The 27,924-nt window shown below is 41.3% G+C and overlaps 1 protein-coding gene and 1 long non-coding RNA gene across 2 annotated transcripts in view; both read right to left on the bottom strand.

Annotated features, from left to right (window-relative positions):
• LOC100648489 (sonic hedgehog protein A) overlaps positions 1 to 12,072 on the bottom strand; it is an 84,746-nt gene extending 72,674 nt beyond the window's left edge. Inside the window, exons 1-2 of the mRNA XM_012317277.3 lie at positions 11,309 to 12,072; positions 6,871 to 9,473 (exon numbers count right to left, since the gene is read on the bottom strand). Coding sequence (XP_012172667.1) covers positions 6,871 to 7,254 — 384 coding nt within the window. The 5' untranslated portion in view covers positions 7,255 to 9,473; positions 11,309 to 12,072. The remainder of the gene's footprint in view (positions 1 to 6,870; positions 9,474 to 11,308) is intronic.
• Positions 12,073 to 16,324: 4,252 nt separating this feature from the next.
• LOC125386475 lies at positions 16,325 to 18,518 on the bottom strand. Its single transcript, XR_007226649.1, has 4 exons — positions 18,144 to 18,518; positions 17,681 to 17,836; positions 17,063 to 17,417; positions 16,325 to 16,992 (listed from the first exon to the last, which is right to left on the bottom strand). It is a non-coding gene; the product is annotated as an uncharacterized LOC125386475 (long non-coding RNA).
• Between the last annotated feature and the right edge of the window lie 9,406 nt (positions 18,519 to 27,924).

Genomic DNA, 27,924 nt, shown 5'->3' with positions numbered 1-27,924 from the left:
TTTTTATCGACGTAACTATAAAAATGAAAATTAAACAAAGATTCTGCTTGATCTACTAAATGCAACGACGAGTACTATCCTTGAAATATTATATTCATTATGAGTATTACGCATTAAATTTCTCATACGTACGTAAACATACACGGTCCGGTAATCATAAAGATATTAAAAAGTTCCGAATAATTTTTCAGACTTTTTGCATTTGATCTTTGTCAAGTTCCAATGCTTACGAAACCAGATATATATATATATATACATTATTAGAATCTCGTTAATAGCTCGATAAAATAGCGATATAAATGGCACAACAGAGGAAAAATATCACTGGGAAATGACTAAATATAAAAATCTATAAGAATAGATCAGTCAGTAATCAAGTTCATAAAGAAACCAGCATCGTCATGAAACGCGTTCGATTTTTGCAACTTCACGTCGTCGTAAGACAAGTTGGACAGGACGAACGTCGAAGGAACATCGCAAGAACGTCTCGCTATTCGTTGTACTTAAATTTGTCGGTCTACCCAGCTAATTGGCCGGGATACCGTCATTTTACGATCGCGACCAAGAAGCGTGTTCTCGTCTGACACGAGATTCATGCTCGCAAAACACGGCGTTAACGAGCGGCCCCGGCAACTCAGCGACGGATCCCTTCACTCGGGAGACATCGATGCCTGGACAACACGGTTCGATCTGCCGGCAACTTCTATACATAGCTACTTACAGTCTCGCCGCAAATCAATCGACGCGTCTGTCGAGCGGAAAATCACGATTTCCTCTCTCGTAAATTGAACGATAGCTCGTGAAAACGTCGCTTTTGCACGTTCCGTACGTGATAGTTGACTGGTTGAAACAACGCTTTGGGTTAGGATTGTGACGTGCGATTTAGGATTTTTCTAATATATAAAATAGGTACATATTGTTATCCGTTTTCTTATTATTGTCATATTATTATCTTGCTATTTATCATGTATTACTAATATATTTTATATTTGAATATAACTAACGATAGTACCATATCAATATTCAATATGATGTTAAAGAAACGAAACCTAAATGGAGATTCGTTTTATTGCCTACTAAAAATCTAGTCTTTCGGTAAGGAATGCATTACTGCTTTGCTTGTTTTAGATACGATAAAACGTACCTTAAAAGATTTTGATCGGTCGTTCTGGCTATTCAAATCTTTAAAACAAACAGCGATCTTCCTCAAAAATTGTGAAACTCAATTTCAATTTCAATTGTGCGTCTGATAACCCGTCACAGCAATTCGTGCAATTTTAAATTATCAATGGAGAAAGAGAAAAAGCATGCTTGAAAAGAATATTGAAAAACGACAACTGCAGTACCGAACCCTCGATAATACTCGATTCTACGATGTTACTTATCCCAGCTACAGATATCGTCCAGAATATTCAAGCGACGTAGATTAGCTTGAAAACTGCACGACGAACTTACGCGTAAAGAGGTTTATTTTCTAAAGTCGACCTTTATCCGGTCTTGAAGCAATATTTGTACGACTGAAATCGGGAGTCGCGATAGATTCGGCGCCTGTTCAACGTTCATCGCGCCGATAAAACGAGCAGCCGGGGAATTTTGCGAAGAAACGCGGGTAAACACGCGAAACACGCGGCCTGTCGACGACGTTCGAACGACGGGGATGCTTTACGAGCGGAAACCGGCGCCGAGCCGCTCTTTTGTTCGCCGCGCCACGAAACGTGGGACTTACAAATTGGAATACAACAGGCCCAGAGTTAGGAGAATCGTTTCACGCTTCGCGGGGGCGCCAAGTGGAAGGCAAACACCGATAAAAACTGCATGAATAAAGCACTAATGGAACCACCATGGACTGAGAAATAAACATACGAACGATCACGAAACGTGACGCAGGTGGAAGAAGATCGAACAATTTCCCAGTGTCTTTTTTCCTTTCTGTTGTTGGTCCTTGAATGTTTATTATCCTAACTTTACTCCCGTCGTAGCCAATAAAAGAACTTTTAAGGCTAACTTTAAAATACAGTGGAAATAAGCGATCAGGCATGTCAATAATTCTATTATATCTTTCTGGAACTGAAGAAGTCTTTCAATAGGAGAGAAACACTACTGAATTATAGCGCGAAGTGCTGGGAATGGAAGAATCAATAATTGCTCTGTTATTCGGTTTGTTACTTTGATCCAAGAAAGATTTTGGAGGTATCGTTTTCGACATTGAAGTGGAAGTTTAATAACTCTATTGAATATGATAATCAATATACTCTTGAAAAAGAAATTCAATATTTTTTAACAGAAACCCATAGCCAAACTTAATAAAGAGACAGTTTTGGAAATATTTAAACGCTTAACAAAGTATTGGCTTTTAAAATTACTCACTAAAATGAAAACCAAAGAAAAAAACGCGACTTATTATAATACGAATTCTCGTGCATTTCTACAAAATTTCAGGACGCGAAAATGCACAGAATTCGTTATAATGTGCAAAGATATAAAATATCCAAAGCGGAATATTTCTTATCACTTTTAATAAGTAAGACGAATCTCCGCTTAATTTCTTCTTTCATAAAAATCCGCAATCTGGTTATCGTCTTTCCCCTATGCCCTATGCCTTCGTATCATCTAAAAAGTAAATAGTAAAAACCAGAAAGACGCTGTATGGACAAACCAGAGAACTGAGCAAAAGGACGCACGGAAAATTCGCAATTAATCAAAACCCCGACAGAAGAACACGTGCACATAGAATTACATACGTACACAGAAGGCAGGTTCGCGTGAAATTCTAGGACGCAATTCGAGTTTCAACGAGTATCGGTCCTGTGTGCACGTGAAATGTATTCAAGAACGATCGAGGCAGTCTTATCGGGTGGATAGCGTTTCGCGTGAATCACCTGCCGACGTTTAACGACGTGCAGTAGCTAATTTGTCATACGGCCGTGGAGCACGGTGACACGCGTTGAAGTAATAACACGCGTTGCTGCGGTTAACGCGGCCGTCAGCCTGTACTTTAAACGAGAAACGCAATCAATCTCCTCGGGGAATCGAGGATCCTTGATATCCCATGCATGTTCTAACATTCTAATTTTAGCAAGATCCACTCGTAAAGTGCCATGGAAAAAGAGAAAAAGGATTGCAAATTACGAGTCTTGCGAGCATTGTCTAGTAATGGATTAGCTAGAAATAATAAATTAGTTTCTTAGAGTTAAAGATATGAATGTACATTTAGATTACGTACGTTGTTTGATTACTGAATTCTGTTTAAACAGACTATTTTCCGATAATGATACCGAGAAAGTAAAAATAGTTAAATCGACATAGAAATCTAGATTGTGAAAGTTTGTTATTCTATTTCGTTGTGTGTTGTAGCAAAACAGCTGCTGAAATTTATGTAATTTTTAGTATAATGATTAATAGACCAATATTTATCATTCATAACATCTGTACAGATGTTAAAAATCTCTGTTGAAATTCAATTTACTCCGTTTCGTGATCATTACTTGAAATAAAAGTTTCAAAGATGTTTAATAAACGTTTTTGAAACATATTTTTACTCAAATTTCAATTCTTCGTCTGTTTCTGTGGAAATATTCAATCGCGTAAAAATTTGCGGTTCGATATTTCTTTCATATTGAAATGTAAAACTGTATATATTGAGAGATTTGATTCCATCATTTACGGATTTATGTTCACAAGTTGATAACTCGGTGGAACGTCGGGCTATTATTGGAATAAAACCATTTTCTCTATTGGATAAAGCCAGCAGAATAAATCCATTAAGGTGAAATTGCAAGAACTACTGCTCGGCCACGAACGATTTGATACGTTTGCCTTTTTTGAGCCGCTTTTTACGAAGAACGCCGCGATTAAATAGCAATTCACGGCCTTTATGCCATATTTTAAAACTTCAAATATTTGCGTTTAACATAGAACTTTTCCTATTTCATAAGACAATCCGTTAATTGCGAATACATATTCTATGTTGTAAAGTAATGCTTAAACAATTTACATTATGAACTGAAGTCCTGAAAAACGTGAAATTCTAGAATCTTATTTAATAAATAATTGACAATAGTCTACCTAATAATAAAACAAACAATTGATATCTTACGCCAAAAAATACATCGGTTTAGTAATACTAATCGTTGATGATCAGTCATAAAAATAATTCCTTAGGGTAAAGTATATCTATTCGTGACTAATGGTGAATGAAATTTAGTCAAATTAAAAATATTAAATGTAATGAAAATATGAGTCTCTTAAACCAAAGACAACAAAGATACTCATTAGAATGTGAACATAAGCATAAGGCTGTATCGCTAAATTAATTTATCACTTGATATAATTAATCGATATATATCTGAATGTACCTGATAATATCTTTACTCAAGGATCCTTCGTTTTTTCATGTATTATATAACAAGCCATTTATGCACTAGGTGCATATACCTATATCATCGTCAATATCCGAAATCTGGCAATATCCGATCTAACTAATCAAAACTCTTTTATCAGAGATCTATCGTCAATAATAGCTTCAACCAGTATTAAATTCTAGAAACAAGTGAATATTTGGTGACTAAAGATTTGACGAAGAAAATTCGACGTCAAAATTTTTGTAATCAATTTTACGTTTCAAGGACGACACACCGTAATTTCTAGGATTAAAAAATTAATACTGATATCAAACTAATCGTGTCAAATATCGACAGGATTCGAGTTTGAACGTATATGAGTGTGAGGCATATATTCACAAGAGAAAATTGAAAAAACACCATTTATCATCATTTCAACAATGGAACGAATAGAATGGACGATTGCGGATCCACGATATTTCCCATGAAATCCATTAATAGCAACCTCGCAAGCGATGCATTGGCGGTGAAAATATAGAAAACATATTTTCCATCCTTTTGACCATAAAACAAACGCAATCAATCACCGATTCCCGATTCATATTTCCTTTGAAATCCGCTGTTGCGTCCCCACGGGGCATCATACCGCCTCGACGATTCATAACCAAACCCGCCATACATCATTTCACTGAATAACCAAATTTCTCGACGCGAAACACGCCACGTTTCTATTGGCGCGTGAATCAGCCAACTATTATCGGATTCGAGGCGTAAAGGTCACTGACTGCACTTCTTTCTATAATCCTCTAGGTGAGTTCCCTACTCCTACGTGAAGCAACGCGATCGAAAGAGTATACCGCGTCGTTTTCTCGCGAGTATTCGCTATCGGCACTCGCCGAACCAAATCTACAGGTCGATAGGAACGACGATACCGACGCTTCAAACTCTTGGACGCGTCATGATTCACCGACGGGCTCCTTCAAGGGCAATCTTTATCGCTGCCTGACATACGACACATATTATCGGCGATCACCGCGGCGAAAACACCCTCGACCAGAAATGACGAATCTTCCGGACACGGTTATCGAGTTGTCGTAACGTTCACGCCTCGTTTCTCTTGTTAACCAAGAGACCACGGTAGGATAAACAGTATTTCGATTGCTGTAGGTCTCGTCACTGTCCTGTTCAATTTTATACGTAGCTCTAATAAGAAGCGATCCACTATTTCAAGATTACTGATCTAAAGAGCTAATCGCTGATGTATTTCAGTTGGTACATATTGATGGTCTTTAGATATTGTTTTTCGCGAGAGAATAAGAAGAATCGTAGGGGTTGGTTTAGATATTGTCTACGGATACAGTCTTTAACTCGGTTTATCGATTATTCTTGACCTTTTATAGTCAGAGTCACGTTTGACATTTCATCTGAACTGGGGCTCGTACCTCTCAAGGCAATTCCAAAATCTCTTCTTTAATTTGGACGAATATAATTAATAAAATATCTATATTGGAAATTCTACTGCATTTATCAATTCATTCATAATAGAAATAAATGTTGTACGTGTTAAAACTGAGAGGAATCGAATGTATTTGGAAGAAAAGAAAATTCTTCGATTTTTTTCTTTGCTCGTATTATACTAATTTAACCTGTCATGTACGTATCTTCGGCAAAGACGAATTAATTTTCTCGCAAATGAAGTGTTTTTAAGATTGAAACAGGAGCAGCCATGTTCACGGTTGGCGAAAAAATATTAGAAACAGAACGTTCGAGTACTTTAGCTCCCCTGAAAACGATCTCCCTCGCCAATACCAATATTTGTCACAGATAAAATTATACTCGACCATATTTACATTGCTACCATTTCCCAAATACATTCTTAAACCAAAGGGAGCTCCCAAAGTTCGTTTACCGTAGACAGTACCGATCAACCACGAGGCCGCGTGAGAACACGTTCATCCATCGCGTCTCCTGCGCTTCGCATTGAAATGCGTAGCACCATCCTCTCCCAAACAGGGATTAAAAGCCATGTTATATACCGAGATATATGAAGCACTCATGACAAGCAAGCAATTAACCTTCGGATGGCGATGGCTGGGTCAATTTTGGCTCGTACAAATATTCCACGTCTTTGCATTGCGAGCTACATTTACGTATGGCTATTTTATCGAATTATACAAGTCCATTTATTCATACTCCATTTATAGAAATCAAATTTTAATGCCCAATTGGATGAACTTTTGCTCGTTGTCTCCGTCTACTTGAACGTCAACTGCCATTATACGAAAAAAAAGTCACTGGTATTATGCGAAATCAATGAACTCCAGTTACGTAAAATCGTCCCTCGGTAGGTTCTATAAACGGAGTTCTACGATAATCTTTTACTTTTCAACTAGATTCTATTATTGCATAAGAAGTCTTTTCATTCGGCTCTTTGCCTTAGCGTTGTAAAATAAACATCAGACGTTCGCGATAAAAATGAGCCAGCATTCCTCAAACGAAGATTAATCAATGTTTGAGAGCGTTTGTTCACCTGTGTCATCAGCCGATCGGCTCCGGTGCCTTCTTCATCCTTGAAGATGATGTCTGCGTTGTAGTTGGGCACGAGATCCCGGAACCTGGAATCGTGCCTGGACACGCGACCCTCGCTGATCCCGCTGGCCGGCAGCGTGTTCTCGCTAACGTTCGGCACATGCTGCTTGAACACCAGAGGCGTGAGTTTCCTTAGACCAGGACGTCGTCCACCGCCCCTGCCCGGTCCACAAGCCAGGACGAGGCCACCGTTGTCCAGCAGCGGTAGCCAAAGGCACAGTATCAGCAGGAACACCTGGAGCAGCGAGGGTGTCGTTCCTCGCCTCCTAATCGTGCAATGATTGCTCGCCTGAAGGCCGCGACGACGATGATGATGGTGCACCATAATCACGTGGCTCTGCCTCGAGGACGACCCTGTTCGGTCACTGGTACCTCGTGCACCTCGCGGACCCTGCTGCGCTCGTGTTTGTCGAGCACGTCGACGGTACCACCGAGTCCTCGCCACCACCACCGCCGCCGGCTATCCTCCTCCTCCACGGCTGACAGAACGACGACGACGACCTAGACAACGACGACGAGGACGACGCGTTTGACGAGCTGCCGGTCCTTCTTCTCCTCCTCTTGCCACTGACCTCACTCACGCTTAACCATAACCAGGGCATCACACACCTCCCCTGCACGCACTCTTATCACCGTTGTGACCGTCGTAGCTGCGTCTAATCACCACACGCGAGAGCCAAAATAATCCACTAGGATTACGAAGGATTATTACACGTCGATGGTAATCGATCGCCGCGATAAGAAACTATAAACGAGAGCCACTGCACGAGGGCCTCCAGGGGGAGATCCTCTCTCACTGTTCGACTTCCCTTTCTCTTTCTATCCCTTCTATCGGTGGTTGTGACATTGGTGCGTGTATGCTATCGCTAGTCAACGAAGGCTTGATGTCCACCTATGGGTGGTGCGCGTTAACTATTACGCGTCAGCGATAATGCGACGATATACTCCAAGCTTGCTTTACTGTTAAGTGTTTTCATCGTACATCAGAAATCAACAGGAACCATTGCTATGCTGCTTAACCGGCTAACCGTAACACCACACACCCTCGTGAGAAAGAAAATTTCTCAAACTACGTTCTCCAAGATCGAACCACGCTCTCCAGGATCGAACCACGCTCTCCAAGATCAAACCACGCGCAATTGAATGGAACGCGCAAAACCGACGACAAACAGAGATGAAACTTTCCTTCGATACGATAGCGGTCCGAGATGTCGAACTCTTTGCCAGTATACCCGATCGATCTGACTCACTTGACTGAACTCGATATCCGAGTAGTCCGGAAGCTCTGTGGCGCACGTTTTCCGGACGAGTCAGTGGTGGGAAATGCGGGATGGGTTTCAGTAGGTACCCTTGCGTTGTTCCTTCGGTCTGTTCTTGGGCAGCAGGGTGCCCCTCTTCCTGCCCCCACCAAGGTGGCCAACGGCCGGCCGGGCCGCTGGCGCTGGTTGCAGCTAGCTGCTGGCCCCCGTGGGGCTCTCACGGCCTCCGATCTTCCAGGTAGTGGGGAGATGATACTGGCCCCACCACGACAGGGCCTTGTAGTGCGCGTTAGCGACGTCACTAGGCCCCAAGAGTCTCGATTGGTCGGGGCGGGGCGTGCGCGAGGTAAACGAAGACAGGTGCACCACGCTGGACAGAGATCGAATTGATTAAACAAAGATAGGAATACATAAAAAGAGAGGGTAAGAAGGAGGAGAGAGTAAGAGAGTCTTTTCAACTTTCTCCTCGTTCGATTCGGTTTGATCGTAGCCTATCTTCTCTCTTACTTGTTCGCCTCTCTTCCTCTCTCTCTTTATTCGCCAACGTTGCTCCTTCTTCCTTCGAATCTTTCCGTTTCTTCGGCTTCTTTGCCACGCAGCCTGTCCCTCTTCCTTTTACGTACCGATCTCCTCTTTTGCCCCTCTTCGCGTTCGATTGATCCTTCCTTTTCGTCCTTTTCGTTGTCGTCGTTGTCGTCGCAACAACGTTCTACCTTGTTACTCGCCTCTCCTTCTCTCCTCCAAAAGGTTCCCTCTCTCGCCTTCTCGGAGGGGGACTTTACGCTCCAAGAAAGTACCGCGCGTTGCGCCAAGATTCTCAATGACCGTGTCTTCTCTACCCCCGAGGCGGCAGCGTGTACATCTCGAGACGTAGGGTGGGCTGTGACCTTCACTTCTTCGTCAAGTTTCGCTCTTCTTTACAATTTTCGATGTTTTATTCTTATTTTCTCTTTTTCTCGATCTTACTTCTTCTTTTCTCTTGTCGCTTGTTCCAGCTTGCTTGTACTTCGTCGCTTCGCCCGATTACCGCTTTTGTCACATTCCTACGCCGTGTCGGCAGACTCCCGGGATCTTATTAAACGCGACACTCCTCGATTCCCCGAGTTCCTGGTGACGAACGACCTCTTCGATTCTTCGTCCATCTTCCGCCTGCAATCAAGCTTCTACTCGTGTGTCACGGTTATACAGATCGGATAGATCTGTTTTGATGAAGTTTGAAAACGTGTGTTGGTATTGTAAATGGAACGAATCCAAGGACAGTGTACACTTGGAACATTCGATCGAACTGTGAAAGGAAGTGATCGATCTTCGGTTATAAGTGGCGCTACGGTTATCAGCTCTTCGACACAGATAATCAGGCCGCGAGCTGATCCACCTTGAATTGCGCGAGGTTATTCGCGTTTTTCTCCATTTTTCTTTTCCTTCTTTTCTTTTTTTTTCGAGGAAAATCGTGAGGTTTGTCGATGGAGTTTGGAAAATGATCTTCGTAAAATCTTGACCTTTTTAATGTAATGGAATGCTATTCACGTTCTTGAAAAATTAAATGCAACTCTAGGAATTAATTTAAAGACGTTTCCTGTTTCCTTTGCTTTCTAGAGTATCTTCGCACGTTATTGACCAGTGTGCTCGCATATATGATAAATCGATTTATGCAATATTTATTAAAATATACAGTGAAAATGAAGTTATCAAAATCTATCAAGCGTAAAGAAGCTGGTCAGGAATAATTAAAACTTATAAAGTGCCCTATTAAAATATAATTCGAGATATTTAAGAAGCGACGCTGATTTCAATCGGTTTGCATTTTGTAAAAAAAACGGGGTAATTTTAGGAAGATCAAGAGAATAATGAAGTTCACAATAACGGTTATTTGTAGGCTGTGTGAGTAACCGAACATCTGTCATGCATTCGTGCGTTACACAATGTAACACTTTCTTAAGACCAACTTTTCTTTCAAGTATTTCTAAAATATGCATACTCGCCGTAGTACCGACGCACGAAATTCCAACAATCACAGCAGGTATGATTCAATGTCGTCTTTGTAAAATTAATATTTTTCTTAAACGCGTTTGTATCAAATAATAATATTCTTATTAATTTATTCCGTCAACAATAACCGTCGCGTGTAAAACGTCAAAATTAAAACTTCAGATTTTTGTCTTTATGACGTGTTCTTTCTTTACTTGGGTTCGTAAAATTGTACGCTTTTTTATATTATTTTATAACAATGAAATAAATGAAATCACGATGAAGATTATTACGTTATTGATCACGTAGAATATAAAGAATAATACTATATAGCAAATAATTTTTGTGTAACAACTATTTCTATTTCTAAAATGAAACTTTCTATATATTTATTCTTTAGGTATATAAATCATTACAATATGAAGGCTTCAAAATCTCGTGACTTTTAACGCGTGTTCCGCGCTCGAGTCGATTGCCTGCCGTCTCTCACCCGAGACATACACAGTGAACGTGTTAAACACCAAAAACAACGTCTCAAATGTGCATTAACATTTTAACTTCGAACAGCGATATGCATCCATACGTTGACAATAATTAGAGCTTCCTACGCATACACTCGTACAGTCAGAAATCTCAAGATGATTATTGCATGCATCTGCTCCAAAATTGAAAAACAAAACGATGTACCAAACGTAACTAAAACGATAGAAACGAGTGTATATATATTCCAGAATATTCTGTCGTCACTTCATCGAGATTTTAAACGAGAAGATTATGATGATCCGTATAAATAATTAAGCAACGAACAAAAATTTGAAGTTTGTTCTACGATATCACGCCTCGTATTAGCGACAATTAATTATTATTGGTTAAAATAAATATAGGAAAATCCCCTTTCCTCGGAGTCACTGATAAATTAATCTACTTGAACTATGTAACTACGAGAAAAATAAGAATACGTTGGCCGATTGTTAATGCGTCGATGATCACTTCTACCAAATTGCCAACGAACAAACACTCGATTTATATCGATTGAAGAAAACAACAGCGGAAAATTGAAAACGGAGAAAGCGAAAAAAAATACCGGTGACTAAATATCGTACAGGTATCGAATCTCGCGCTACGCAACGTGGAACAGCACGTACTATATACCTGATACGATCGCGACGATAACCGCACTTGAACGTGAAGAATTTTGTGACGAGAAACGCGAACCACGGGTGGAACGTCACCAGCCACAGCTATGAGCCAACTGATATGAAAGTCGAAGTCTAGCGAAGGACGAGGAGGAGAGGGACGAGCCACGGCCTACCAAAGTGTTCGGTTTACTGATAATAAACATCTTTTGTGAATAACTGGCCGCCCCACCAAAGTCGTTCCAGCGGCAATCTATCATTGACATGCCCAAATTTACACGGTATATACAAAATCCTTGGAATCGTCACTAGTAACAGGGAATTTACGCTGTTTACCAGGAAATACTTCCCTTCCTTTGGGAAATGAGATAGAGATAATCGAGATAGTTGTATTTGGCTAGAACTTTTCTCTCGTGATTCTTATGTAATGATTGTATTAATACTAGATAGAGCAGATTAATGAAAGTGATCTGATATCAAATTTCTCGTTTCTGCAATCACTGGATACGCAAATGTTTTTAGTAACGTTAATTTTTATTTAGTTATTAACGATCGGAAATTTTAATGTTACATGAATCAGAGAGATTTTTTGAAGTAGCTCGAAGAAAGGATAGATTTTAGTAGTACGATGATGTTTGAGTTGTTTAGTTTGGACTGGAACAGATGAGGATTTAAGGGACCCAAAAATCGCTGTTTTGAGGAAAAGTCGTGTAAGAAGAGGAAATGATAATTTCGTAACAGTTAAATAGAAAGTAACAGCATATTATATATAGTTATAAATTAGGAAATAATTAAGTTTCTATATAAGAAATTCATCCATGCAAAACCTTACGACACCAGATGAGCGATTAAAAATTTTTCTTTCGAAAATATGTAGTTATACAAGTATGATTTATTGTGAAGCAATTTTTAAAAATTTGTCACAATGCGATGAATATTAAACAATAATAATTTCTCTGATAACACAAGCACCAAAGGGAATTATATTCTGTAGAACTTGTACTAATCGAAGAAGAATATGAGAGAAATTTTTCAAACAGAAGGAATGTTCTTTAGAAGTCAGTGAACGATATAGTCATGTAGCTACACATGTCGGACAAAATTTTTAACATTTCTGCGTACGAGGCTTTCTATCGAATTGTACGAATTCTTCGCATTACCGATATGTTGCTCGAGCTAGCTACCGAAAATAACGATATTTGCAGCTTAATTTCTCAATATGGAATGAGCACACAGATTTTTCTTCGTATAACCCACTCGATTTCTTTCGAAACTCGAACCACACTCAGAACTCAGAAAGAGTACGTTAAATAAATTCGAGACAATGGTATGTAAATGCCATTAAAAAATCCTTCTAACAAAAAGTCACCCTATAAACTAGAAACGTGACCAGACAACAGAATCTTCATACGGTATGTTGTCCAGAAACTAAAACATTCATAAGCATCGAGAAACAACCTGAAAAGATTCTCTAACAATAGAAACAACACCAGCAACTGTTGGAGCAAGCAAAGGCGAAGACAACAGACGGACCAGAGATTAGTGTGGCTGACCTGCGTAGATAAAGACGGTGTTCGCCAAACAAACCCTATCGTCGAACCACGTAACCAAGGACCCATCAAACTCAGAAACACGCTTTCGTGTCGAAGAATCGACAGACACACTTGTATTAATAGGATTCGCCTCGAAAGCGTGAGAATGAATCGGCATGAATGACCTATGGAAAACCAATATGTAGTCGACGTTATGACGTGTAGGCATATGTACAACGAATCGTAGGGAGAAACACGAGGGGGTAGAATTACGGCCGAATGAAAGCATAAACGTCGCTCGTTAACGAAGCCGATGCCAGAATCGCTGAAACCCGCCGGCAATAAAAGGTAACGAGTATTCGCGATAGTTGTAAACATCCGTGGAACGCTACTCCGGAACATTTCATAATCCTGTTACGAGGCACTTTGACTTTTGTGGCGGCTACAGTGGCGGAAATAAAAGTGCGCTATCAAGACGCGAGTAACACCAACGCTCTGTTGCCGCGCATTCCAAAGACACGTTGTATTTGAATTTCGCGGCATTATTTCGTTCCGCGGTTACTATTGAACGCTAGTCGAACGCTAGATAAGAGAACGAGTTGTTCTTTTATCGGGACTATTCTGTTTGGAGAGGGAGTTAACCTTCGGTCTACAAAATTTTATATTAAATTAGAAGACGCCTTGCATTCGAATTTCACGGGATTATTTCGATCCACGATTACTATGCAATTGTATGCCAGGCGCGATAAAATCATTGTTTGAAATCTCCTTTTCGATATTGGAACTAATCCCCAGTTTGCATCATTGGGTTGCAGCCAATCTACAAGAATTTCAATTAAGTTAGAAAACGTTTCGTTATAATGCACTACGTTTGAAATTCGCGGGATAATTTCGATCCACCATTACCATCGAACGCTAAATGCAATTATTTGAATTACTGTTTGGATAATTTCTTATTTGAAATCCCCTTTCGTATATGGAGTTAACCAGTTATCATCATTGGGTTACGCAAAACATGGTGATTTAAATTATTACGTGGATCGCTTTTTCAATTGGAATTTTCTTTTGGATCGTTGGATCATAGGTAATCTGCAAGAATCAATATTAAGTTAGAAAATTTTATTTCACTTTAATGCCTCGAATTTCAAGTTCGCGGAATAATTGCCATCTACTAAACTACTAAACTATTAGTCTATTCGAACTATTTCTTCAACTGTAAACTCTCTCTTGACATGACTAAAATTACTCGAGCCAATAAGGATCGGCATTGCGTTTCGTGTACAATAATTGTTCGATGAATGAACATAGTGCCTAACAAAATCTAGAAGAAAGCAAACATCAAAAAGTAACCACAACTGAATCCACAAACTCCACGATAATCCTCAATGAAACAAAAGAAGAATGACGAGAGAAAAAAAAAAGAATTCCATGTGACGACACCATCGCGGGCTATCCGGGTCCCGGGTGTCCCTTTTACAAAGTAACACGATCCACGGAGGAAGCTGCGCCAGCTCGAAGAAGGTAACACCGGTTCGGACCTCTGTCCGTAGTGGCCCTTTCGCGTAATGGACGGCTCAAATATTTATCATCGGCCGCGTAATTTAAGGTGCGTTTAGCAAACGGAAGACGACGCGAAGGGAAAACAAACAAGTCTCAGGGGCGGTGTAAGGATCGGCAGCGAGGTGGAGAATGGGTACGTAAAAGGGTAGGGCGGGCGAGTTAAAGGGTGATCCAAGAAGGTGGAGGTGGAGGAGGAGGATAAAGACAGAGGAAAGGAGGTAGTGGTAGGATAAGGTCTACAAGAGGAGAGGGGGCCAGCAAGGTAGAGAGAGAAAGAGAGAGAGAGAGAGTAGAAACGACAATGTAAGAGCAAGACGAAGGGGAAAACGACAGAGGTAGAAAGAGTAGCTCAAAGGGACCGCCGCGGGCCCCAGAGGGCTCTGTGAGAAGGCACAAACCCCAATAATAGCACCAGAATTTATATACCTGCACGAACTCGGTGGAACGGTCCCGGGGCTGCGGGTCCACGGACCCAGGGACGGCTTGTTGCAATAGCCGAACAGAGGGCCCATTCTTCCACGATTCATTTCCTTCTTCGACCGCGTTTAACCTCGATTTACTCCCTCTCTGTTAGCTCAAACGGTTTACCAACAGCATGGATCGATTTCCCATTCACGCGCGGTCACTGAACTATTTGACACCTAAGCGTGGCGCGTGATCTTCGTGAATGTAACTTGTAACAAGTTGGAGAACCTTGATCGAAGATGACGAACATAATGAATCTCGGTTGGGGACTTAAGCTCGGATAACCGAAACCTCCAAGGTAGAGGCGAGGTAGATCGACCGATCACGACAAGGAACTTCACGTGTATACACCTTAGGACTGACCGGCCCTGGACCCCATCAGCGGCGGTCTAGCATCCTCTACAGAGGGAAGAAGAGCCCGGCAAGGGGCTCACGGTGCGAGCAAGAGGAACGAACTTAGATGGATGAAGAAGGATGGTGAATCTGTAAGCAGAAGAGAGATAGGATGAGAGTAGAAGCAGCAATTCGTGGCGGGCTGGAGAGCGAACCATCCATCACCGAGGGCTCAAAGCCGTATCTTCTGGTGACCGGTGCCCGCCGTGACCGGTGCTGGATGCCAAAGCACGGCCAAATATTGTGAAAGGTCCAGAAAAGGCAGGAACGTGAAATAAATTTGCTCTGCCAGCAGGGTAAGGAACGAGGAGAGTCGAGGTAGCGAGATAAATAAAGATGGAAAGCGGCGGAGAGGGGCGACGAGATGGAAGGAGGGAGAAAGGTAGAAGGATGATACTCTTCTGGGTAGCTCGAAAGGTTGCGCCTTGTACTTGTGCGTGTCGAGATGGAGAGAGGAAGAAGGCTCTTTAACCACTGTCGGCTCTTTGAACCTTCTTCGTCTCTTTCTTTCTTCAACCATCTCTCCGTTCTTCCTTTGACAAGCTCGACTACATTTCTCCTTTCCACGAGTTCCACGCTTCTTCCTCGTGTGCACACGCACACGTACAGACGGGAAACTGGCCGAGCGGATCCAGGAACACAGAACAGCGCCATTTACATTTTACACGCGAAAATACGCTTTACGGGCCGGGGCCAATCATCGCGCCCCATCCTGACAGTTTATCCGCGTCACGCGCGCACGCTGCCCTCGCGATCCAGACGAACAAGAGCTCGTACCGTGCGAATCGCCACGGGGAACGCATCTGTTCGCGCGTTTCGATGATAGATCGCGACTCGATCGAATATATTGTTCGTTCTTAGCTTGTTAAGAAATTGAAAGAATACTGCAACAAAAAGGCACCTTCACTTTTCTATGATTAGGATAAATTAACAAAAAAACAGCTAAAACATTAACAAAAATTAAATCACTTTTACAAACGTGTTACAAGTTCATAGTCCACTAATCTTCGTAGACTTTTGCACTTTTTAATATAAAAACCTATACCTTTCTTTCTGCTTCGATAGATACAATCTAAATATTGAAGCTGCATCATTGTTTTTTCGAGATAGATTTGTTTCGAATTTATAGGTTTTTATGGATATTGTGATGGTAAGAAGGTGATGTGTGGAATGTGAAAGGTGAACGAAAGGGAATGTGTATGCGTGGAATTGTGTTAATGGCAAGGAAATCTCAGATGATGTATACTGAGGGAACGGGACGAGATGGAAAAATTGCAGCCTGATTGTGGAAAGTTAAATCAAAATATGAAATAGTAATAGTACATTAGAATGATGAGTAGTAATATTAAATTACTATTTGTTCACTTTTGGTTTATGTTATAAGTGAATATAATAATTGGAATATGACTATAAATGATAGATAAATTATGAATGAAACAAAATGTAATAAAACAAAGAGAAAAAGAATTCGAGTATTAGAAAAATAACTGGATATTCCTTACTTGCACACAGATAGAAGTGAAGACTTTCCATTTGGTTCAAGTATTATACAATATTCAATTTGAAAAAAAAATTAACATAACACGAAACTCTATGTCCTGTATCCAATAAGGATTAAGTTATTGAATCTAATTTCTCCACTAGTGGATTAGATATTGTTTATCAAAATCTTTCTTAATGATTTTATTATTTCCTCGTATTTTTCATACGATTATTTCCTCGTAAATACATTACATTTGTTCATAATAATCTACAAATAGAAAAATCTTTCAAAACAAAAAAAAAAACTAAATTCTAACTAGTAAGAAAATAATACATACATGGACAACGAAGAATCCAAAAGCCATTTCTAAAATCAAATCGATTCGGTGTACTGCCTACGAATCAATTTTGCACGTATACTCCCATTTCGCTACTTTGTCGAAGGGATATCGCGTAGATAAAGGGACAGAGCAAAGCGCGATCTTTCATCCTCGGAATCACATTTTACGATCCCTGCGCCTTCTCGTTCCTCTTTCGGCCTATTGATGCTTGTTAACGTAGCAGCACCTTGGCCGTGCTCTCGAGCCCATAATCTCCGCGAACGCCACGGATCCTCTCTCGTCGCTGGATTAATAATCCGAGAAGTTCCGAGGGGAGTGAAAAAGCAAGACGGCGCAGAGTTTGGATCGGAACCTAAGGAGAGACATAGGAGACATAAAAAGACAAACAGAGATAAAAAACTGGCAGAGGGAGCCGTGCTCCCTCACGGAAAAGTAAAAAGACAGAGGCAGGTTACAGAGACAAGAAAGAGACGGCTAGCAAGAAGGATAAAAGAGGAAAGAAAGGTGGAAGGGTACAGAGATCGTAGCTCGTAAGTTAGCACGTGGTCGAGTCGAGCCGTGCGAAGGAAACCGAGAAGCGGGAAAGGAGAGGTGGAACGAGTCGAGTGGGCTTACCACCTCATCTCCTTTCTTTGCCCACTGACGTAGATAAAATTCTACATGGCCCTTGTGAACGTGACACGAGGAACCGTTTCTCGCGACGAATAGCAATAATGGAGACGCATGGGCCCTTTCAAGCGTAGCTCTTTTACGTAGATAACCGCGTTAGACCTGAAAAATATTCCACGGAAGAAGTGAAACGTGAAAAACAACAAAAGGGCTACCGAATGGCATCCCCTTTTCTACTAATAGAAAACAGATTCGATAAATCCTTTGAGATTCAACTTCTATTGACGCGACACAATGGAAAAGTATACAATAACTCCATGATCGTATACAAATTGGCCCGGCCGTTTAGATTCCCAGGCTGACTGTCCCGTTTCGTGGTTGGTAACGAGGAGGCCACCTAATTAGAATTCCATTTCGCGGTCCTGTCGGCGGCAATATCGCGCGATCTACACGATCCTTCGTTACTTACGCCACTGTCAGCACCTCCACCCTCCTTCAGTGTTCGTCTTCGGGGCCACCTCATCTTCGCGGCCCGGACCGAGCCAAGAGACAGCGTGGACCATGTGTAGCAGCGTCGCAGTCGAAGGAGAAGGTGGGGGCGAACCCCGCGATCCGCCAGGAGAGAAAGGACGACGAGCACGTAGCCGTGTCTCGGAGCAGCGAAGAGCAGCAGTCGGCTGGGAAGGAGAGCGAAGTTGAGCAAGAAGTTCTCGCAGTGGAACAAGCAAGAATTCCATGGTGGAAAGAGAGGAGAGACGTGCAAGCAGCGAGAAAACGAGAAAAACGCGGTGAATCCGTAGAAAAAGAGAAAAAAGAGTGCGCGGAAGAAACAAAAGAAGAAAAAAAAAAGAGGGACGACGCGAGGAGTAAGAAAAAAAATGGAATGCGGGAGAGAGAGAGAAGGAGGAAGGTGAAACGGAGAGAGAGGAGCGAGAAAAAGGACGCGACGAGAGCGTAACGGAGAGGAAAGAGCCAGTAAGGAAGAATAGGAAGAGCGAAGAAGCGAACGTAAGACCACACAGGACGCGGCACGCGCGCGCTCTACCGGGTGGGCCAGCACACGTCGGCTTCGGGCGTCCTCGTGCTAAATCGGCCCAGCTCGTGCGTCCTCGGCTGGGCCCGGTGGTCGAGTCCAGCCGAGGCCACACAGATCGCGCACGCGCGAACGCTTCCTGGGTGGCATTCGCCTGCCGGCCGGCAGGCCGAGCATAAGGTACTTCTTCTCTCCGTTCCATCGTGGGCCGTACAACCTGTTAGTGTCGTGCCATCCACGCATTATGCCCCTCGTTCTTTCCTCGTCTTTCACGGCTACTCTGTCGCTACCTGTCTCACTTTCTCTATCTCCTTTACGCTACTCGGTCTTTCTCTTCCCTGCCAACGAGAGAGGCCTCGAGGCTCCTCCTGCCTCGGGTACCTCCGGCATCACGAGCTTCTAATAAGATTCCAATTTGTCAATTAGGGGGAGGACGGGATCCGGGCGCATCTTCTCTTCTTCTCCTTCACCGCCACCTTCTCCCTGTCGTCTCTTTCTCTCCGCGTTAGCACCTGCCTCGCATTAACGACGTGCAACTGCGACACTTGAGTGGCTGCCGTACGCGACGTAATCTCTGGCCGATCTTCCTGCGCGATTTAAACCAGCACCGTTCCGCGTTTCAAGATAGATACTCTCCATACACTGCTGCCATTTTTTTCTTTCCTCCTTTTTCTCTTGTTTCTAAGAATGTTTCAAATTGTTTAGGACCAATTACTTTAAGATTGTTTATAAAAAGAAATCTTATTCGTATTTTATCTTATGTTTGTCTAGTTTTCTTTTATTAACAATAAGGAGACAAACGTTTCTCACCAATATGACGAGCCGTGTAGCGCATCATTCCGCGCGTCAGTTTCATCAGCGCGATTACATCGCGTGTACGAAGTTCTTACGCACACGTCAACGTAATGAGCTTCGCCGCTACGAGCTGCATTCTCGTGACGCGAGCCACCCGCTGGGTCTTCTCGCTCGAGATCGTGCTGGAAACCGAGAACGATTTCGGAGAAAATAATCGTCAGATTTCTCAGTAACATTCCCCTCGTAATTCGAAGATCTTCGAACTTTGTGACTCGGTACTTCTTTACGTTATTGAAATTTAAAGGCATGTTCTAGATTCAGGCATGGAAATGGTAGTTTTTGATAATTAAACATTCGCAAATTACATATTACCAGTGTTGATAACTGTTTCTTACCATAGTAGTAGCAAGTATAGTGAAAAAATAAAACAGATGAAACAGAATAGCGACAATATAAGGCAGCAAACAATATCTATCTATATATATTATAATATATATAGATAATTATAATTAAACTATGATGACATATGATCATGATCTCAATCCAGCAAAAGTCTCCACTAATCTCATCTCCACAAATCTCAAAAACGGAAAATCTAAAACCCATCAACCCGACGATTTTACTATCTCTCCTGTTAAATATCAGCCTTACCATCTCCTATCTCACAATTGTCCTCTTCCCTTATGTTTTATCGGTGATCTTATTTGCTCGAGAGTTTCAAGCTTCTGAAAACCGAGTGTTATAATAGATGTCTAAACCGTTTACCTATATGTCGATGGCAAGGGCGCGTAGGTAACGATAACGGATCCTATTTCGAGATTCGAGGAGACTCACGTCGGAGTGATCCACGTAGCGGAGGCATTTGTCCTGGCAGGACCGTAGCCGTGGGGCCGGGCGCCCGATGTATAGCAGCTCCCACGTATGTTCGGTGACGCGGATGCCCCTCCCGGTCCGCAAGGCGGACTATAAAATTTCATTTCTGCCGGGCGAATGTCTTCGAATTAGCAATAAAGCAGTGATTCTCTTCCCCTCGCGACGGACAACGAGGCCGTGCCGCGGCGTTGGCTTCTTCTCGTTTTTTGTTTACTCACCAGCGAACTGGTTTTGCGGTATACACGCTCGGTTCCTACCTCCTCGCCCCGGCCTCGCTGCTTGGTCCACCTCTTCAGCGTCCTCATCCTCGTCCCCTGGGCCGTCTGACGAAGCAGGGAGGAGGGTACGGCTATTTCGGGGTACGCAAATACGCGGAGTGCGTGTGCGAGGGATGCTCACCGGTGAGCACCCACGGTGAGAACCCAGCAGCACTGTCATCGACAAAAATCATTTGCAGAGACGTCCACCTCCGAGAACCGGGTGGATTTTTGCCGATAGAGGAGCTGGCTTGTGGAGTCCCGCATCCAGCCCTACGTGGAGAACGTCCAACGATCTTTAAGGACACGTAGAAACATATGGTTGAAAGTCCAATTCGCGACGAAGCCCGTCGCACGCCAGCCTTACCGACTCCCTCTGGATTCTTCCCGGAGGGAATATAGGCGGCACAACTGTTTTAAAAGCACGCGTACGTGTGCGTGTATCCGTGAGGTATTGTGTCGCGGTATGGTGTTCGCGGGTACCGGACTCCTCAACGATGTGAACGTGACTTACGTCTTGCTCGCTGAAACACGCGTTTCTGACAGGATCAAGGAAACTTCTGGTAACTAGAAGTGGGAATGAAAATTACTTTGGAGTATATTGAACGCTTTAAAAAGGACGAATACCAATTTGGTGAACGTGGCTTATGTCTTACTCACTGGAGTACACTTCTTTGACGGCACGAAGGGAATTTCAGGTATCTGGAAATAGGAAGGAGAATTAGTTCAGAATATACAGGATATTTTCAAAAAAATGGACAAAGATGTAAATATCAGATTTATATGAGAAATAATACAATACAAAAAAATAGAATAGAATAGAAATAATCTACGATACAAAAGCAGGTGTTACAAATATCCTTCTTTTATTCCTTGTACTCTAAAGCAGATCCAAATTCAAAATTTCTCTTCGACTCGACAAATTGCGCGATTCTGGTCGCAACCAGGTACCCAGAGACACGTGCAATGCAGTCAAGTTGGACTTTACATAGTTGCACATCCTTATGCACATTATACACATTATATACTATATGATCTAGGTCCGTGCGCGCAGAGACAAAGGAATGCTTCCTCCCTCCGTCCTCCGGCGTCCTTCCACCTACCGATCTACCTCGGTACCCCGTTCGAAGGGGGTACAAGGAGCTACGAAGGACGACGCGAGGCAAGGCAAGGGAGACACGGTAGAAGAAGAAGGGTATGGGAGGAGAAGAGGCACGCGGGAAGAAAGAAGAATAAGAGGAGCGAACCAGAGGAGGAATAGGCCATTCCACTTATACGCTGCTCGGATTCAATTAACTCTCCACCTTCTTCCCTCCTTCTTCATCTCATCGTGCTGCCCGGCGTGCCTCTGCGCCCTGCCTTATACAGGGTGTTCGTCTGCACGCGCACGTATCACCGTGACTCTTGTCAAAAATGTTCATTGCACAACCTGGACACACCTTTGTCTCGTCCGAAGTGTTCCGGTGACATCGTTGACGAAACTTCGTGTCCTGAACTTGACAAGGAGAATGCTGCGAATGTTTGATGAAGGGATGCGGGAACTTTCTGGAAACTGGTTAACGACGTGGAATGTTAGTAGTATTTTAGATTTCCAAGGATATGTATTTCTTTGGAGGCTTTAGTAGCTTTTAATTGTTAATACCTGTATCCTTTGGAATGATGAAATTTTTGGGATAAATCTAACTTTATAAATTAAAGTTTGGCATGTTTTATTTTGTCTTTTGTGCTTGCACACTGATTTATAGGATATGTGATTACATATTTGAAAGTGTAAGTTTATTTTATATAACATAAATATATTTATATATGTAAGGGAATAGTGAAGAAGGTAGAATTTGTGCACTTTTACATAATACTTCAAAGCAAATTACAAATTGAATATTTAATTGTTCCTCGTAGATTTGAACAAGTAATTTTCTGAAGAAATCATATAAGAATTAGCAGCTATTTGCTTTCAATCCTATAAAAATGAATGAATATAGCATGATATTAAAAAGGTCAATATTTTCCTATCAATAGAAGAGTCGGTGTATAATAGTCACCTTAACTTCAATGATGCGATCCCAATTAATTTTCCAAGTAATTTTCTCATGTATTGATAGCAATAACAGCTAATAATACTAGCTATAATCAATAATATTTCCTGACGAAGGTTTCACGGAAGTATGAGCAGAGCGATCGCCACTCGACAAGGGCAAGAATGAAGACTCAGGATACGGTAGTGCGACGTCAACGGTTAGAGAAATGGATATTCCCGCCAATGAATCGGTGTTGAATTTCTGAACGTCGTTTAACTGGACGTTATCCTTTCGCATAATCAAGCGCGTGCATGTCGTTGCCGATACCGATGCGCACGCTGACCGATTATCGTGCTATAAAGCACGCAGTTCGGACGCCTAGTTTGACTTACGATCGTAATAATAATAATGAGCTGCTTTATTGCCACTATATAACATCCAACCGTCACGACGACAAGTTGTTGTCAATTCTGCTGTCATTGCATGGCGAGTAACCATGCATGAGATAAAGAGACTGTTATTTGAAATGTCCCAGCTACCTATCATGATACAGCCACACATTAAACGAGTAATTAATGTATTAAGAATCAAACAGTTGCTGCTGTGCGATCGAGTTCTATGGATGTGTTTCATGTATCTTATCTTAATTGTTTCAATGAAATGTTGTGTTAAAGACATTTTCTTTAAATACAATTTGTTCTTTATCGTTATTAGTTTCGTGTGTATCTATTCATTCATCGTTGTTAAGTAATGCAAAATTTATCAATTTTTTTGTTTTCTTTCAGCTTGTTTCACATTCTTCCTTTCTGTAGAATAAAGCATGTAGATTTGTTGGAAAATAGGAATGGAGATTCGCTAAAAAAAAAAAAAACTATAAATAGCATACAAAAAGGCTTATGTATTGAGTAAAAATTAAATTTTTTGTCGATTCATTCCTGAAAAGAACCCTGTGGGAAAATTATGCCGGGGGACAGACGAGCTTCGATCATTCGCGATGATCCAAAACCTCGTGGGCTTAAACATCATCCTCTCCTCGTGTGTTCGTTTGGCTTGAAATCACTTGTCCCGTGCTTCGTGAAGATTCACCCTAAGGGCCGATTCACAGAGTCTCTGTAACATCTTGTTAGAGCTTCCTCGTTCAATCTTGTACAACGTATAAACCTAAATGTACTCCAATCAACACATTTCAATAGCATTTTACCTTACAAAGAAACCTGACACAAACGAATCTGCAACTTGTTTCAAATAAATTATTTTATACATATACACGTGTTTCAACACGTTTGACGTAATCTCAATCCATCGATCGAGTTCGTTCTTGCAAGCAACGCGATCAAAGCCCAGACTCCTTATCGTAATCACTTTTTTTTTCTTCGTTCTGCAGCGAAGAATCACGTTACGCTCGACCAACCCGGTGCATCGACGCCGCTTTATCGGCGAGGAATAACGCAGTAGTCGATCCTTGCTTAATAAACAGAAGAAGTGAACGCATGCGAGGGTGCAGCAGCTATCGCTTGTTGCCACTAATATATCATATGTACCCATAAATGTTCGCGCGGCTCGGAACACTGAATAATGCTATATCCAATTTCCTTTACAGGGCATTTGAGTTAATGGAACGATAAATTCCCAGGACGAATGCCCGAAATTCTATTACCTTCGGATACCTTGTCAGTCTTCGACGCAAACACTCCTCCGAAACCTGTACATATATATCCGTGTAAAAGTACTTGTACGTGCATTTAGATTCTTTAGAGTGCATTTAGGTTCTTAGTTCTTCGTTAAGCGGATCAGAAGATTTCGTATATACGTTACCAGGCCAAACCAGGTGTCTCTATGAAATCATAAATTCGACGATTGTCGGCGGCATCGGAGGCAGGAGTCTCTCTGTGGCGGTCTTGTCGCGCTTGTCGGGAGATGAGAACGGTGCCTTAAGGCTCGCAACCTCTCCTCGAGACGAGATCTCTCTCCTCTCTCTCTCTTTGGTTTCCCACGAGAACCACCGCCGCCGCCGCCTTCTGGAATGTCGCTCTCCCCTTCTCCTTCTGTTCTGCTCCTCCACCGTCTCCTCCTCCTTCACCTCCTCCGATACGACCGCCACCACCTCCTCCTCTTACGTTGCTCCAACGTTCCTCCTCGAGCCACCATGTCCTCTCTCTCCTTCTATCGTGTCGCTTACAACCCCGGCTCTTCCCATTCTATCTCTTTTACTTCTCTCTTCCTCCTCGTCTTTCCTTCCTTTCTCCCTTTTCGACTCTCCCTCGCTCTCTCCCTTGATTCCCTCTCGAGATTTAACGGGGTGCATCGTGGTACACGCTATATCTGCCGATGCGACTCGTGATTAGGAGTGCATATGGGAAAAGAAGAACCTGCGAAGTTAAGGGGCCGTGTTTAAAATATTGGCGCGTTGATCGTGGTCTAAGCATTGTAGTCGTTCTCCTCCTCTGTTTCTTTTTTTCCGCCGCTGATCCCTCACCAGGCATGGGAATTGCTAAAACAAACTATCGTTGCAACACTCGGTTTAGTTTGAAAATTTGGTTTATCTCGTTTATTTGCTAACACGGAGGAATTATTCTAAATACGTATACAGTTTGAATTCTGTGTTTCTCCATTAAAAATGAAAATTTGGGATATTAAATAAATACTAAAAATAAATAATGATAATTGAGAAAATTGATAGAAAGAAGCAATGGAAGGGAAAGCGTTGTAATTGAACCGATAATTCCGAAAGTGTGACTTCAGTAAATGTCATGGTCGATGTTAGATTTCATTTATCCCTTCCATTCCTCTCCACTTCGCCAAATTTATTGATCCATAAACAAGGAACTACGCGCGAATCGCGGGAGAGTTAAACGTTGAGTAAGATACGCACAATGGTTTACGACCGTGAATTCTTTATAGCTCGCTGATTATATAACTTTACGCGACAAAGACCTTTTGGTCCATTGTGACATTATCTTGTTACTATCATTCATCTATAAACGTTCGTGCTTGCTTTGTTGCCGTGTATTTATTGCACTAGGTGCAACATTAGGATTCCCTGTAGCAGGTTTATACCATGTGAATCCACTGACCAAGAGCTTCAATTCTTAAAACCTTTCATTCTCCTTTCATCTCTCAATGAAACATACACACACAAGTATAGAAGTATATAAGTTTACGTGATAAATTCAATATGAGAGTTACATACTTACTGATCATATTAATTAGATATTACAACTTAGGTATATATAATTATAAAAGTATATTTATAAAAGCATCTCTATTGCTTCAGCATAAAAATATATCTATTAGTAAAGTACGTTAAGATAAGTTCGCCAAAGCTTAAAAAATGTAAACAACAATTTTATATGTACTTCTTATTTACTTTTCAAAGCGAATATTTATTAATAATCGTGAACAAAATAAATATGGTGAAGGAAAGAGTAAAAAATAATTAATATATTAAACAATAAATTATACCTATGATAAATCTAACAATAAACTAAATAAGAAGAAAATATTAATAACTCGTATAAGGAAAGATGGGAATATTTAAAATAATAAAAGTATTATTAGTGTATGTTAAAATGTAACAAGAATGATGCGTCATCGATACGACCATCGCGATTCCATTTAACAAAGAACAATGTAACCACTTAACCTGTTTTTTGGCTTCGGGTTCTCTTTTCCCTTCAAAGTGTTAAATTTGTATTTAATTAATTCCCAGCAAATTGGTACCACGAACAATGTTTCATTTTACGCTCCGTTGGCTTACCACTTCGGCAGGATGTTTTGCGTGATACCAATCTTCTCCTTTTGCTTTGTAATTTCATCGTTGTTTGGCGCCATTGAGGTTGAATCGATATTGATGGAAACAATCGGCCATCCATGGTGGATTATTCTTTTAAAAGCAACAATTTCGATCTAATTGATGTTTATGCCTAACCTCGAAAAATATTGTTCAAAGCAGCGTCTGCAATATCCCCATTGTGTTTCGGTATTCTTTCTCGAACTGGCGCAGAATGTCTCTTATTACACGTTTCGCTAATAATAATGGTGGTTTACACTTTGCTACCCATGTTTGTACCACACACCCGTAATAAGATGGTCGCCCGTTGCTGATTGCACGAAGGTGTGCGTCGATTACGTGCACAACGGGTGACACCTTTCGAAATTTACGATTTAAAATCCCCGCGACTTCTGGCTGACTATAAAAAATATATAGTTCAAAATATTCCAATAGGGTAATCTAAAATTGAATATAATCAAGGTTTTTCAAGCTTTTTAAATAATTTTTAATATTAAGAAATTTATATTACTTTAGTGACAAAATTCAAAGCTTTGGAAATCGGTACTTTTATGACATTTTTATTAAACAGTCGCAGATCTTAAAAATCCTTTTCGTAAGTAACTTATTTCGTCAAAAATGCGTTTTATTTTTATGTTTTAATAATTTTTTATCGATATAATGAATACACGCCATTAATAGTCATTAGCAAAACTATAATCCACGATTCCATAATTAATAGATTTACAAATCTCCTCCATAAGGAGCGTTCTGAATTATATTAAGGAAAAATGTGATGTACCGTTTACCTTAAAGTGTGTCACCCGATGTGTAGTATGTTGTCCGAGTTAGCCCAGACGTAATACGAGATTGACCATATGAGGTGGCCACTTATGATGCCGGATATATACCATGTCCACTAACACCGATCAGAAAGCACTAACACACGATCCTCGCTGCCATCGCTATCACGGCTTATCAAATTTAAGCCTAACGAGAGCGAGAAAGCAGGTAGGCCAACGCTTGCTTCTTTTTCTCATCTTCTCCTTTCTCTTATTTGTCTTTGACACTATGGTCGATCTAGTCTAACAACTAATGACCAACGATCAGTGATGTGACAGATCGATTACTTCAATGATGACGTTAACATAATCGATAAAAATGTTTTTATCTTTATTTCAAGATGAATGATGTGAATTTTTGATGTATCGTTACATTAGTAGCTCCTAATTCCTGTTAGTACTTGTAAAATTCTTATTTTTTTCATTCTGATATACTTATATTATCTAAAATCGACGATTGTATCGATAGTGAAATTTAAATTGACAATTAAAAAGGAATGAGAACTACTGAAACAGTTTTACCCCGTGAGGCGTAATATGGAAGAAATCCGCAAATCGTATTACAGGTCTGGTCGATAATGTAGAATACACATCACCATAGTGTGGTAAGAATTCTCTTGTAAATATCGACCGCTGCAATAGGTGGGGACCTGTCTTAAAATT

The sequence above is a fragment of the Bombus terrestris genome, chromosome 15, assembly GCF_910591885.1.
Source record: "Bombus terrestris chromosome 15, iyBomTerr1.2, whole genome shotgun sequence".
Classification (NCBI taxonomy): domain Eukaryota; kingdom Metazoa; phylum Arthropoda; class Insecta; order Hymenoptera; family Apidae; genus Bombus; species Bombus terrestris.
This window is presented reverse-complemented; position numbering and strand designations above follow the sequence as displayed.